At 47.6% G+C, this 14,445-nt stretch overlaps 7 protein-coding genes across 7 annotated transcripts; 4 read left to right on the forward strand and 3 right to left on the reverse strand.

Annotated features, from left to right (window-relative positions):
• Positions 1-227: 227 nt before the first annotated feature.
• BP5553_08192 (uncharacterized protein) lies at positions 228-2,713 on the forward strand (the record flags this gene model as incomplete). The annotated part of the gene is made up of 3 exons (XM_032016815.1): positions 228-260; positions 330-1,884; positions 2,025-2,713. The coding sequence occupies 3 exons, from the start codon at positions 228-230 to the stop codon at positions 2,711-2,713; spliced, it is 2,277 nt and encodes a 758-aa protein (XP_031867106.1).
• Positions 2,714-3,413: 700 nt separating this feature from the next.
• BP5553_08193 (putative N-acetyltransferase) lies at positions 3,414-4,133 on the forward strand (the record flags this gene model as incomplete). Its single annotated transcript, XM_032016816.1, has 2 exons — positions 3,414-3,644; positions 3,741-4,133. The coding sequence occupies 2 exons, from the start codon at positions 3,414-3,416 to the stop codon at positions 4,131-4,133; spliced, it is 624 nt and encodes a 207-aa protein (XP_031867107.1).
• Positions 4,134-4,396: 263 nt separating this feature from the next.
• BP5553_08194 (DUF1917-domain-containing protein) lies at positions 4,397-5,628 on the reverse strand (the record flags this gene model as incomplete). Its single annotated transcript, XM_032016817.1, has 4 exons — positions 4,397-4,584; positions 4,637-4,886; positions 4,958-5,499; positions 5,547-5,628. The coding sequence occupies 4 exons, from the start codon at positions 5,626-5,628 to the stop codon at positions 4,397-4,399; spliced, it is 1,062 nt and encodes a 353-aa protein (XP_031867108.1).
• A 576-nt stretch (positions 5,629-6,204) lies between these two features.
• BP5553_08195 (uncharacterized protein) lies at positions 6,205-7,902 on the forward strand (the record flags this gene model as incomplete). The annotated part of the gene is made up of 3 exons (XM_032016818.1): positions 6,205-6,515; positions 6,615-7,631; positions 7,833-7,902. 3 exons carry the CDS (start codon positions 6,205-6,207, stop codon positions 7,900-7,902), a joined length of 1,398 nt encoding a protein of 465 aa, XP_031867109.1.
• Positions 7,903-10,122: 2,220 nt separating this feature from the next.
• Positions 10,123-11,267, reverse strand: BP5553_08196 (Uncharacterized protein; the record flags this gene model as incomplete). The annotated part of the gene is made up of 2 exons (XM_032016819.1): positions 10,123-10,623; positions 10,734-11,267. The coding sequence occupies 2 exons, from the start codon at positions 11,265-11,267 to the stop codon at positions 10,123-10,125; spliced, it is 1,035 nt and encodes a 344-aa protein (XP_031867110.1).
• Positions 11,268-12,102: 835 nt separating this feature from the next.
• On the reverse strand, positions 12,103-12,528 carry BP5553_08197 (uncharacterized protein; the record flags this gene model as incomplete). The annotated part of the gene is made up of 1 exon (XM_032016820.1): positions 12,103-12,528. One exon carries the CDS (start codon positions 12,526-12,528, stop codon positions 12,103-12,105), a length of 426 nt encoding a protein of 141 aa, XP_031867111.1.
• A 408-nt stretch (positions 12,529-12,936) lies between these two features.
• BP5553_08198 (uncharacterized protein) lies at positions 12,937-13,931 on the forward strand (the record flags this gene model as incomplete). The annotated part of the gene is made up of 2 exons (XM_032016821.1): positions 12,937-13,234; positions 13,303-13,931. 2 exons carry the CDS (start codon positions 12,937-12,939, stop codon positions 13,929-13,931), a joined length of 927 nt encoding a protein of 308 aa, XP_031867112.1.
• Between the last annotated feature and the right edge of the window lie 514 nt (positions 13,932-14,445).

Raw genomic sequence — 14,445 nt, forward strand, 5'->3', positions numbered from 1 at the left:
TGTGCCCACAAACTCGATCAATTTATTAGCAGTTCGTGTAAGAGACCGTTAGCTTGTCTCCATTGTGGACGGTGCGTATGTCCATTGGCATCGACACATATTAGCATTCGGTGTCATGACGGGTGGACGATGTCCCGCTGATGCCATTTGAAGAGTCCCTAGGTAGGTTATTGAGCATAAATTCAGCCCGGAGATCAAGTATTCTGCTCTAGAATCACTCGTTCATAATGGCCGCTGAACTCCAGCAAGCACTCTTAGAGGTTCGTATGGTACCATTTAGTATCATTTCTTGCAATCACAATACGTTTGATGCTAATTCATAGGGCTAGGCAGGTGGTAGCACTTTTATGTGCGACCTTTGTCGTCCTTCCATCGAGGACAACGTACCTATCTTGGGACTGCAGGAAGAGAAAGTCCAGGACCTTCCAAATACCGAGATCAGGATGTCCAATCGATTAAGTGATATTGTCAATGCCGCTAATCAATGTTGGGTTTGTGGATGGTTGCTGCTCTTGTTCCGAAATCGGTGTTCTGAGTCGTTCGCGGAAATTCTCCCAGCTGATTACGAACGTGTATCGATGGGAATCGAGCCTCATTACATTCGTACTTCTGAGAAGGGCAGGGCGTCCGGAGACGTTCCCAAGGACCAGCGGGTTTTAATTCTAATCTCTGTCTATCTCGATCCGCGAGCCATTTCTAGGAAGTTTGACTATTTCCTGTACCTACAACAGAGTGACCAGCAAGCTATACACCTCCCCGATTTACTAGACCAGACGCACTCTCTGGAATGGCCAGCACATAAGCCGTATGAAGCGCGTATTCGGCCACAAGAGGCGGACCTGCGGTTGTGCAAACGGTGGAAGGACCATTGTACCGAGTTCCACAACGGTATCTGTGGTGACGAGATCAAGGTACCCAGGATATCTACCATCAGGTTAATCGACGTGACGCTTAGATGCATTGTGGATCTTCTAACAAACGTTCCCTGGGTAGCTCTGAGCTACTGCTGGGGAGGACCACAGGAACATTCGCTGCGGAAAGACAATCTTGCAGACTATGGAACACCAGGAGCTCTGACTGAGGAAAGACTCCCTCCTGTGATTTTCGATGCATTGATAGCTACTAATGCACTAGGTGAGCGCTACATTTGGATAGATTCACTTGGCATTGTTCAAGACGATGAGCTAGACAAAGCGAGGTATCTATCTGTCATGGATGCGATTTATGCTCATGCTGTCCTCACAATCGTCAATGCTGCTAGTGGTGATACTTCATCTGGTCTTCCCGGTATTCGACAATTTGTCCACCGCCGTACTCAACAACCGTTTGAACTCAACGGTGTCTGGCTCACTGAATCACTTGATCCCGGACCCAGCGACTATGCCGGCTACCTTCAAAGATGCAAATGGAGCACAAGAGGCTGGACGTTCCAGGAGGGACTTCTCTCGAGGCGTTGCCTTATTTTCACCGCGGACCAGATATACTGGCAATGTCAGAAATCAACCTGGTGTGAAGGTAGCTTTTGGGAACGCATCGATGATCTCCAGGTCTACCGCCACTTTCACGGTCAAAACCTTCTCACCTCCCTTGCCGACCCCATCATTGAAAATTGGGCCCCGCTCTTCATTACTATACTCCAAAAATATGCGCAGCGAGAATTCACTTCCGAGGGCGATGCTATGCACGCTATCGCTGGTGTTCTTCGAGTCCTGAACCAATCTACCGGACAAGACCATTTCTGGGGCCTCCCTGTAAATGTCCTAGAACATGCCCTCGCATGGACTGCTTCCGGACCTCCATCCCGAAGACAATCTTATCACAAATACGTTAATTCCAGAGGGATACTCCTATCCTGCCCCTTCCCTAGCTGGTCCTGGATAGGCTGTAAGTAAATTTAGAAAAAACTCTTCAAGACGACCTTCCATAGTCTCTATGTCAAGGCAACGAGACACGCAGATCCGACAAAAAGTCTCTCGATATCCTTTACCTCCCCAAAATAAATACCTAACTTCAAATTCTTCCAGGGCGCAGCAATGGACTCGACCTACGCGCTCTCAATCCCTCCGCCACAATAGGAACTCTAGGCCTTCGCTTCTACCGCATCGACGACCATGGCAATCCGACACCTCTCTTGAAAACCTGGCCACCTCCCGCCGATGACACAACCTACGACGACACGCGCCAACTAACCCGGTACCCTCCCTCGGCCATCCACCCCTGGCTGGACACCACTCGTCAGACTATCACATCTGCCGATGTTCCACCCTTCCTTACTTCTTCTTCTGTCGTCCCATCATTGTTGTGCTTCTGGACGTCTGTTGCAGTGCTCCGCATCGAACAGCGTGGCTGGAACGGGTATTGGAATGAACCATTCATCGTTTTATGCGATCCAGATGGGGATGTCGAATTGACTGGCCGGTGGGCCCCTGGTGGATTCGAGCGGAGGCCAGGGCGAGAACAAGAGCCAGATGTTAGCCTCAACCTCCCGGAATACGGGAAGTTTATAGTCGTTGGAGCGACACGGCAAAGGATGAGCCATGGAGGACGGCTGACGCTGACACTTGTGATGGTTGAGCCGAGGACGGGTGGTGATGAGGCAGAAGCTGCGGCAAGTGTGGTGTGCAGGAGGCGGCATCTGGTCAAGGAGGTTATGGAGAGTCAGTGGGAGAGTTTGCAGGGGACGAAGAGGTGGGAGCTTGTGCTTTTGTCCTGAAGTAAATCTGGAGAGAATAACCAGGTACCTAGGTAGGTTAAGATACATTTAGGCAAGGTAATATTCAGCAGTTGAGGTCTCTCTACTTAATACTAGATGATTTAAGAATATCCTACTCCATTTCCAACGTTTGAATTGAGCATAGGTTTAGCTAGCGATTGCGGCGCCTAGAATCCGTGCAAGACCAACGAGAAAGCTAGAACGGATCCTTGCCGACTTTTCCAGGAAACCGCAACTAGGTTTATCTTAGATTCGGAGAAGGGCCTGCGAAAAGTGAAATTCGTGTACTTCAAAGTAAGGATACATGTCCCTCACCTCTAAAATACCTCTTCGTCGTCACATAATATGGCGAATTCTCAGGGCAAAACCCATATTCCCTAGGTATTATAAGAAAGAAAAATAAATACTACGGAGTACGTACGTATTGTATGTTGTCAAACACTACCTAGGTACCTGGGTACTTTGCACGGAAGCTTTGGCTGTGAACCGAAGTTTTAGCGGGAGTGACGTTGGACTTAGGCGAGACGTCAGGTGGTCAGGGCCCCCTGAAAGGTTTCCATGTGAAAGTCTTCAAGCTACGAAGCTAAAGGTCCCCGAGATCAACTCTTGCTTCGTTGCCCCACTTCAACGTAAGGTACTAGATAGACTATCGCCATCGTCAATTAATCTTATCCCCACGCCTACAAGCAAGCAAGCAGAAATGGCCTCAGAAACGAACCTCGAAGCCGAAACGAAATCACCTGTGCTCTCCCTACTGAAGGAGAGCTCGGGGACTCTTCCTGCAGAGCTTCGCTACATCCAATACTCACACAGCCTCGAGAAACAATACTTACCTTCAATCCGGGCATTGATTTCCAAGGACCTCAGTGAGCCATACAGTATCTATGTGTACCGATACTTTCTCTACCAATGGGGTGATTTGTGTTTTATGGTACGGTTCTATTCTCCAGTCTACACCCGAACATACCATCTCCCCGAAGTGCATAGTTTAGATACTCCAAGCTAAATCTCCCTCTTCCCCAACTAGGCCCTCTCTCCAACCACCGCGTACACCTCCCCCAAATTAATTGGCGTCATAATCTCCAAACTTGAACCACACACACCACCCTCCCACTCTTCCCCAACGACCCTCCGCGGCTACATAGCCATGCTCGCGGTTTCCTCCACCTACCGCAACCACGGAATTGCCACTACGCTGGTCCGGAAGGCGATTGATGCAATGATTGAGAGGGGGGCGGATGAAGTGGTTTTGGAGACCGAGGAGACGAACGTGCCGGCTATGAAACTTTATGAACGCTTGGGCTTTTTGAGGAGTAAGAAGCTGCATCGGTATTATCTGAATGGGAATAGTGCGTTTAGGCTTGTGCTGCATTTGAAGGCCGTGGAGGAGATGACGGGGAATAACGAGGAGGAGATATGAGCTGCGAATCTGGAAGAGTACCCATTTGGATATAAGTCTTTGCGATCCAGGGCGTTTACAACGGTTGCTGATTGTCCTTTTTGCGATTACGACTCCTGTTACGACTTGATGACACGGATGAGGACATGAGAAGTATACAAGTCCTCGGCGTGGGAAGGCGCAATTGTTCATATGAAAGGTAGTCCTGTTAAGATGCAGCTGTTGCACAATTCAAAAACCATTCGTGCAAAAGGGTATCTAGCAAATGGGTATCCGGAACACAATCACTCCAAACCCACAGAGCGCCAACTGTCCTCGTCTTTCTTCTGCTTATAAAAGTATCCATCAACCTTTCCATCTTTCATGCCCTTGGAGTCGTTGGATTTTGGCTTCAAAAATTCTCGGGAGTCGTAAAGCGATGCCTGAATGCCATACCGATTGGCACTATTAAGGCCAAGATATGTATACGCATCTGCAACGTCAATCAGCTTTTGACATGCAAAGCAATATTGAAGAAGACTCACCACATTTGTAGTATATGGATTTATTGCTCGTCGCGTCGACGAGGCCAAGACTCTTTAGCTTGTGGATAACTCGAGAAACATCTTGTCTGTCTGTAAAATCCTTGGTATAAATGCAGATAAGTCGTGGCTTCCTGTTGTTTCCATCATCAGGGGCCACTTTGGCTGCAATTCCGAGGTCATTCTCGGCGGTAGCACGAGCCACAATAGACCAAACGGCATTGACTTCTTCAGGTGGGCAGAATATCATCCACTATTTCTGTTGTTAGACCATAGGCACCTTGGGTATGTAGACATATAGTCATGGAAAGTGGCAAAACCCACCTTTCCTGAAGTGCAGTGCAACTTGGCTGCAGTGTCGAGGATTTCTTTCACAATCTTGTTTTTCTCTGCATTTGCCGCCTTGGTAATCGTGCTTTTTGCCTGGCGGAGTTTCCTCTCCTCAATCTCATTCTTCACTACTAACAGCTTCTCTAGGAGCCTTTGGCCTTGAACAACAAACCTTGCCCATTCACTCTCCTCGTCAGGCGGTCCTTCTGCAGTAAGGTCGTTTCCCACAGTCCTCTGCTCAGCCTGCTTGGGAACCTTTCGATACGGGTTGCAGATCCGAATCCATGGAAGTTGCTCCGATAAAGGAGTTGCTGCGGGAGGAAGTCGTCTCAAGAACTCCGCCACGGTTTCTTCAAGTTGCCGGCCGCCGGGGGTTCCTTGGTAATAGTTGTAAAGAGTAGCAGTTTGTTGTAATTTTGCAGTTTCGATATTCAACTCTGCAATTTCCATGAGGGAGGGAACTTTATGTTTCCACCATTCTTCTGGATTGAAGTTGTTTGCGCGCTCTTCAAAGTCTTGCCTCATAGTTTCGTCACCTGATGGGGCGGTCAGCGCTATTTGCAATCTAGTTTAGGGGTATTACCGTAGAAATCAGATTCGTCCGAAAGATACGCTGCATCTAAGTCTTCTTGCTTAAAAGCATGTCCGCCTCCCTTCATTGCCATCATGTTTCACCATGGAGACGTTTGCGTGTGAGTATTGCGAACTCCGTCCGTCCAGCGCTTGAATGAGTGAAATAACTACCTACCCCACGAGCGTCCCGCCGCAACTATAGCGGGGCAAACTAGTTGTGAAAAAGAAAGCTATACGATAATGAACAAATAAAATCTCTAGATGCGAGTAGTTAGGCATATAATCAAAGATAATTCAATATTGTTTGCTAACGATGCTAAGTGACCAAAACTGGGTCAAAGATAAAGGTGGCAGGAGACGCCACAAACGCTTGGACTCGGGATCCTACATACGACCTCCTTAACATGGACAGCAAAACGCGAAAAGCAAAAAAACTATATTTCTTTTGAATTACTGTCTAATAATAGGATAGCCCGCTAAACTATCACGTTACAGCGATACGTCGTATTGGGTACAATAACAGCACTAAAAATTTCGCTAAATTTCGCGTGGTACGAGCATTGATGAGTTAGCCCCTGGAAATTCCGAGTTTCCGTCCTCCTCACATCAACATCGACACTCAAACAGTAGAGTTTTTATCTCCACACTCTCCGGATACCTGCAATAGAATGGATGGACAACATATCCCTCTAGGGATATCCCAGCAGAAATTCAGCAAAAATATCCAGGCAGTGACTTCTCGAACCCTGGATTTACCGCCAAGCTGTATAGAGTTTGTCCCACGGGAAAAAGCTCCCGTGGAATTGGACCCTTCTAGTCATTACTTTGTCATTGGGACATACAATTTGGAGAAGAATGACCAAACTGCTGCCCGAACAGCCGCTGAATCTGAGGGTAATGACATGATAGCGGTCCCTCCAGCGCCGCAGGAGAGAAATGGCACTTTAAATCTATTTAGTATTCGAGCAGACAAGTCATTGTAAGGTTCAAATCCACCAACCTTCATTTTCTATCATTTTCAATTTAGAAGCTTTGTACCAAATTTTCGTATGATCCATTCCTGACTCGGTTTGAGTAGGATCCTTGTCGAAAGATTGTCATATCCTTCAGCCATTCTTGACCTTCACTTCATCCCTGGGGAGCCTATTTTTGCTGTTGCCTCTAGTACCGGCGCCATTTCCATCTACACTTTTTCCCTGGTGCCCCAGACTGTTGAAATCAAACCAGGGAATATTGGTCTAAAGGCCTGGGAATGGGGCATCAGACATATAAAAATGCATCAAGTGTTTGCTACAAACGTCCTTGTGCTCTCTTTCATCTGGCTGTCGTACTCGACAACAGCCGATGCTCCGCCACTTTTGGCAGCAACAACTTCCGCAGGAGAGATCTATATGATCTCATTTAGCGACTGGGACTTTACAGGTTTCCAGATTCTAAACGACGAGCTACCAATAAATACCCACGATGCCGAAGCATGGTGTTGTGCCTTCTGCCCATCCACGCATTGCCTCTACTCCGGCGGCGACGATAGCTGGCTCCGCGTAATCGATCTCAACCTCGCTGCTTTACAAGAGCCGGAGAGCACCGACGACTTAATTGGCCAGGCTAATACCATCCGAGGCCACGACGCAGGCGTCACTGCTATCCTCCCATTACCATATCGGCAACAAAGAATGTTTCTCACCGGCAGCTATGATGACCACATCCGCCTTTACTCTTGGCAAAACTCCTCAGGTTGCCCCCTACCTAAACCAAGAGAGATGACGAAGCTCAACCTCGGGGGCGGAGTATGGAAATTGAAGTTTTTAGAAGATCGCCCTATGAGAGATGGACCAGGAGGGCACGTCAAATTTAGAGTGTTAGCATCATGCATGCATATCGGCGCGAAGATCGTAGAGGTTAGTTTGGTAGGGGGTGGGGAGTGGAGGATGGATGTTGCCGCAGAGGTGAACGTCCATGAGAGTATGTGTTATGGATGTGATGTATTGCCACTCCGATCTGGTGTGAAGGCTGGGGATGAGGTGGTGGAGCCAGAGGCCAAGAGCCAAGGGAAAGAGGGAGCGATGACTGTCGAGGTTGATGGGGAAGAAAAGAGGTTGGTTGTGAGCACAAGTTTTTATGATAAGTTGCTATTCGTTTGGATGTTTGACCCAATAGCTGGCAAGGAATCTACCCCAATATTATAACCAGCTTTTCAAAACACAACCCACACATGTAACTTTTTCTATGATATCTATATCGATAGATTATGGCGAGGAGATATTCTAAAAAAATTGCTTAGCCTATAGGTAGGTAGGAATTCTTTAAAACCCCCCTCCTCGCCGGGACCAGGCTCCTGGGGTGGAAAATTATCGCCCAAGTTCTAATCTTGCACCTCTGGAGAGCGCTGAGCTGGAAGTTCAGAGCAGACGTGTAACTAGTCACGACAGCGCTCATCCTATCAAGAGCCTTCTCGTTCAACACGGCCTTCCAGTCTGGCTTCGGAAGCCGCTCGAGCTTCTCCGCAAAGGACTCGAGGAAATGGGGTGCGAAAAATCTGCCCGGTGGTAATAAACGCTCAACAACGCGGGGGAGGTTCAATAATTCAGTTCACTGCCACCACAAGCGGAACTTGAAGGGGGCGTATTGGTCAATCTGCCATGAGGCGGCCTCCAAGGCGGCCGCTGAAGCAGGCTCTAGGTTACACAGAAAACCCGAAATGTTATCTTTCCCACCACCAAGTGCCTGAATGCTCCGAGCTCATTTGCAGGCTTTCTCTGTTCCGAAGCAAGCCAGGTGAGGCAATCCACGAGCGTAGACTAAGTAGGCATTCGAGGGCTCTAATGAGGCAAACGGGAAAGCCACTTCCTAAAGGCCCTACTGCCTGGCTGCCTCCAATATACCCTGCTTCTCAGCCTGTCCGTTTGTCCTCAGTCGTACATTTTTTTAAACATGGCCTGGGGCCGGCCCAGAACTGCCTGGGTCAATCTTTGCTCCAACCCTCCCAGAATTCCATCCGGCCCGGACAAACAAGGACTCCCGTTGCGAATCTCTACTAAGTACCGGACAAACATCGTGTAAGATTCTACTCCTTCTGGCTTGCCCGCTCATTAGCAGGATGAATACTTAATCCCCAACAGACTCGCTATTCAAACTTACAACTTAATGCTCTCTGGAAAGATTCAATCGCGTATTGGAATCTCACCTACTTGGAAAAGATATAAATTTTAATTAATTCTTTACCGTCCAAGGTGTTTCTGGGAGTTCGTTGAAGAAAATGGGATGTACATGCAATGATTACATTGAGACAACGTATGGAGGAAACGGGTATATGTTGGATTATTGCTGCCCTGTTGGCGACTGCTGTGAGGGCGGTTGTTGTGAGGGATGCTGTGGATGTTGCGGAAACGACCTGATTTGTTATTGCGACAATAGCGAAGATGACGATGACGATGACGACGAAGATGGAGAAGACGATGATGATGAGACGGCAAATGTGACTGCAACTGCGACTGTGTCTGTGTTTGTGAGGGAGACTGTTGTGACGGATGCTGTGGATGTTGTGGAAACGACTTGATTTCTTACTGCAATGATAATGAAGATAACAATAATGCCAATACATCTAGATAATAACGATAATCGACTACTGTTAGCGTGTCTTTTCTTGCTACTTTTGTCGATTCAGCAGGCAATTCTCTTAGCAAGGAAGTACCTATGTATATAAGCTCTTTTTTATTTAGACAGGCGCGAGGCTAGGCTTCGGGCTAACTAAAGTGGCCCTATTTACAAGCAACTATATTCTCTGCTCTACAAAGCTACTTAGTAGGATACAACACGTCTTCGGGCCTTCTGGTTTTAATATAGGAAATACAAGGTAAATGTTCATGTTACAGATATAAGTAAAGAGTACTTTAAAGTAAAGGTCTCTTTTAAGCTAGAGAGAGAAGGAGAGAGGATTTTATGTAGGAAGCCTTGATAAGAATATGAGCTTTCTCTTCGAGTGCAAAGGGCATGCCTCCTGAGCCAAATTACATGAACAGATATGGTGGATAGCAGCGAGGGCCTCAAGAAAGCTAAGATCGGGAGAATGTCTAAAATATGAGCGGAGAATGTTGCTTGTTTACAGACACTATAGCGAATTTGCACCTCAGTACCCTGGTCAAGTATATCCATTTCTCCCCTTAATCATTCCCCTCAATAATGAGCAGCCTCCTTCCCCTCATATTTTATCCCCAGCTCCCCGACCAATCCCCCTCCACGATTGCTTTACGACATCGCAAGGCCCTATTATTAGCTTGTGAAACCTCAAGCCCCGACCCCCCTGCAAGACTATTCAATACCATGCTGTTTTTAGATTTAAAGCCCCGAAATCCATGCCCAATACTTGCAACATTAGCCCAAACTCCAATTCCAGAAGCCCCAAATTTAATTCATGGGTATCATATAACAGCGCATCGCAACGCATGAGATCACTTGTTGAACATCCCATTCCATTTCCATGCAATGCATCCTTTCCCCCACTCGCGTTCCTCATATCATCATCAGACAGCTTCAAAATTTTCATCCCATTCCCAGGTCCCATCATATTTCCAGCAGATTAGGTGCAATCAGTTCCCAATACTCCACAACTCCACCCCAACAATCTCAAATTTCTCTCCCTCCTCGCTCAAGGGTTCGTTGCCAAACGTCGGGCAAGAACTACTAATTCCCTTCTCGAAATTATCATCAAGCCACAGCCCATAACGTCCATCTCCACCACCAATGCTTAGGAAGCCTGTCTCGCAGAATATCAAGTAGTCGTTGACGCCGCTGTAGGGGAAGGCTTTGAAGCGGATACGTTCAGGTGTCGAGGCACCTGTCGGTAGAAGTGGGGATGGTGGCGGAGGGAAAAGACTGTTGGGGGTGTTTGATACCGGGGGAATGGAGGCTGATGAACTCGAGGCGATCGTGCTGCTGCTTTGGAGGCTTGTAGCGTCGGATTGGGGAGGTGTTAGTGCGGAGGAGAATGAGGCTGGCGACAGGAAGGACGCGCGCCAGAGGAAGCATTCGCCCGTGCCAAAGTAGTGGGGAGATGGGTGTGGTCTCTCTGTTAAGTATGCTCCGAATAACTATTTCGTGGTGGTTTGTTAGCTTGAATCCATGTACATGTTCATATATCCTTCTCCAGCGTTGAATACGGGGAACAAAGGAACGGATAGGATAAAATAGGGGATCATACACCGCCATCCGCATCCTTAACCACTAACACAAATCCATTTCTTAGTCCCGATAACTTATCGCATTTGCTATACAGCGTCCCAAGGCTAACCCCATCCTCCTCAAGAGAATACACGAGCTTCCACTCCTCGCATAACTGTAGCCTTGGTGGGACTAGCAACCGGATCTCTTCCGCCAGCTCCTTGCTTAGCAGCCGCGCTGACTCTAACGTGCTCTCTTTATATCCCGATAATGATATAGGATATAGAGGCGGGGGTTGGAACGGTGAGGCGTTGCGGTAGGGAGGAGTATATACGCCGTCTATCCCCTCGTTGCCGTTGCCGTTGGCTTTTGAAGCGGAGAAGTTTGACGAGTATTGCTGTTCAGTTGCGTTGATCTTATGCGGCTCGCTGGAGAAGCGTCGCATGAGGCCGCCTACAGCATGGGATACTGTTGCGGGCAGGATCCACGAGGAGGATAGACTGCTGCCACCGGCTGGAGTCGATGCACCCGACGATGGCGATGACGTTGGCGTTTGGTCGTGCCTCGGATTCATTGTTGCGTGTTAATGTAACGAGGATTTTAAGTAGTAGCTGGTGGCATCCAAGGAAAGATATAGAAATTCGGATAGAAGGGCTTCTAGGCCTTCACCAGGTGCTTGAAAGGTTAGATATTAGGTAAATGTTGCAGAACCAAGAGCTTGGTGGTTTGGCCACTGGGGGACCACTGGTGGACGTTGCTTTGCCAATGACTGCACTTGGTGATACGAGTAATGCTTTTGCCTCGCCATGGAAACGAGCTGGTTGGCTGGCTATTTGCGAGGCTGTCGAATCGAAACACGGCGGACTCGGTCCTCGGAGCTCCGCGATATATCGTATGAATAGGGACAATAGGGCACCTAGTAGTAGCACAAATACAGCAGATTTGGAGACGAGAAATCAGCAATATTTCTAATAATTTAGAAGCATGGGGCAAAGCTAGATTTATTTAATTAAATACTATTTCTCACATAAATTTGTTACACTTGGTAGAATGTCTTAAAGTCTGTTCAAAGTACCTAGGTAATTTGCATTCCTGGGCCATACGAGGCTGTGCATGCCACCACGGTAGTTGGTACTCTCAGTTGTCTTGACTTCTGTCTACATCTCAACAACTCTAAGGCTCTTATGCTCAATTCGAGAACAATATTACTTGCCGATTACTTATATGAGCGGTGAATTCTGTGTAATTTCTAGAGTTGAGACTCCTCTATAACGCCTTCCCAGACCCCAATATCCCCATATCTAAGTACGCATATCAATACACAGCATACGCATCCATCTTCATACAGCCGTACAATACTCATACATCATATACATCTATATGCCGAGCCAGAACAAGCCATCCCGTGTCTAATCGCAGCTCCCATCCTTCCAACCAGTCCGCCACCTCTCCTCCCACTTATTACAGTCGAATTCGTTCTTCCCAAGTTTCCTGTTAACTTCATTGTGCGCTTCGCACATCCACCGTCCAAATCGATCCCTTGTCTCCGCCCTAACCTTGTTTCTTTCCATGTATGATTGGAAATCCTCCGCGCATACCCAACAAGGATACAGTTTCCCAAACAATCTCATAAATTGCTTCACATCATTCTGCTCATTCGGCGTAGGAGTTTCGGGATAGGTCGCCGTTATGGAGTGAAGAAGTGTCCAGGAAGCCCGCCCAAGTTGCTCTACATCGGGAGGACAATTAGGCGGTGGCCCGGTGGCAGCTTGGAGAGCTGCAGTGTCGGCAGCTGAGGTTTTGCTTTTGGCGAATTTTTTGCTTTGAGCAGTCATGTCTGCAAAAGAGGTACAAGAGCGGCACCTTCCTCTATGATCAGCCCTCCGATATGTGGAGTCGTATCGCACAAGGAAGCTTACGGTTTTCCATCTTTGCCCAAAACAACACCTTTCCGGAATTTTCTGGGTGGCTCCGGTGGCGCCGTGATAGTTGGGTCGTGCAACGAGCCGTCTCGGGTATCGTCTGCCATCGTCATCCTAATTATGCAAAAGATTTTGCTCCATGATCAGAAGGGGAAGGGTTGTACCAAGGAGGTTGAAGCCTGGAGAGAGTCGCTTTGTAATTCAAAAGGCTGTGCCGAGGATATCCCGCCGGGAAATTTTGAGTGGGATAAAGTCTCAGCCTTATCGTCATCACCACTTGACCAACAACCATCCGTCAACCCCATGCATAATGCGGCCACAATGAGCTCAATTGATATTGGAAGGGGAATAAAAACTCCGATATATTTGCTTAAGACGAAATCAACTCCCCATGATGCTTACGAGGAGCAGTTTTCTGCCCCAAAAGATGGAGTGCAGTTTGAGCCGATTTTTGTCCCAGTACTAGAGCATACGCATTTGGAGGAAGGCATGAATTTTGTGCGAGACGTACTGCACAATAAACACATTGGCCTAAGGGAGGGGGCAAAATATGGAGGCATGGTTTTTACCTCACAGCGAGCTGTGGAGGCGTTTGCGAAGCTTATTGCCGAGGGGAAAGGTTCGCAATTCATGTCCCGCGACGAACGATTCTTTTCACTAAAGTCTATCTAACATTTGGGTTAATAGGTGAAGAAGGATGGCCTTACCTTCAAGATGTCCCAATTTATGCCGTTGGCCCTGCAACCTCTCGAGCATTAAAAGCAATTCTTCAGAACCCGCCCCTCAACGTATTAGGAGAGACGGTAAATGGCGAGGATTTAGCACATTTTATGCTGGATCATTACGGCGAATTATACAAAGCCCGAAGCGGCAAACCGCCTCTCCTATTCCTTGCGGGCCGGCAAAGACGAGATATCATACCGAAAACCTTGATGGACCCCTCACTTCCTTCGGAACAAAGAATACCAGTCGATGAGCGCGTCGTCTATGAAACTGATGTCATGCGATCCTTCGGGCAGAACTTTTCTGAGAAATTAGAAGAGGTTGGAAATAGAGGCACGAGGTGGGTGGTGGTGTTCTCGCCCACAGGCTGCGATGCTATGCTCCGAGCATTGTTTTACCTTGATCCGGAAACGCACAAATATAGCCCTAGAATCTGGGACAAGGATACTACACATATTGCATCTATTGGAACCACTACTCGGGATTTCTTGAAGAACACGTTTGGCTTTGAGTCTGATGTTTGCGCCGCAATCCCTAGCCCTGAGGGTGTAGACAAGGGTATAATGAAATTCATGTCGGAACAGAAGGGATGATGGACACAAGGGTAAGGCCACGGGTTATACTCTGATGATATGGATGATGTTTTAAAGTTATATATCCAAAGAAGATACGTTTACACAGCATTAGGCGACGTTGCCAGAGTCAGGACCATCTGCGGGCTGTTGCACTTTTTGTGTTACTGAACTTTTACTCATCAAAATCTCGCCAATTGGAAACAATTCCCCAAGTGTAACTTAACAAGCACAACCGCCAACGCGTATCACTGGATTGATTTGCTATTTCGGGGGGCATTGTATTGCCCATGGGGGTTTAAGGTAGGAGTACAGTCTGACACGCCACATTGCTGGCTAAGAGTAAGTCAAGCAAATAACAAAACACAGGCCGGTAATCCAATAGGCCACATTTTGGACCTGGTGAATACCAAGAACGACTTCCTGAAAGAAAATAATCCAGGCTCTTGGTTTCTACCTAATGGGGATTATGTGGGGTGGATGTACCACTAGCTAATCTTGGGCTTGATGGTCAAATTTATATGTTGCGATGTAT

Source organism: Venustampulla echinocandica, assembly GCF_003357145.1.
Source record: "Venustampulla echinocandica strain BP 5553 chromosome Unknown scaffold_7, whole genome shotgun sequence".
In the NCBI taxonomy this organism is placed as follows: domain Eukaryota; kingdom Fungi; phylum Ascomycota; class Leotiomycetes; order Helotiales; family Pleuroascaceae; genus Venustampulla; species Venustampulla echinocandica.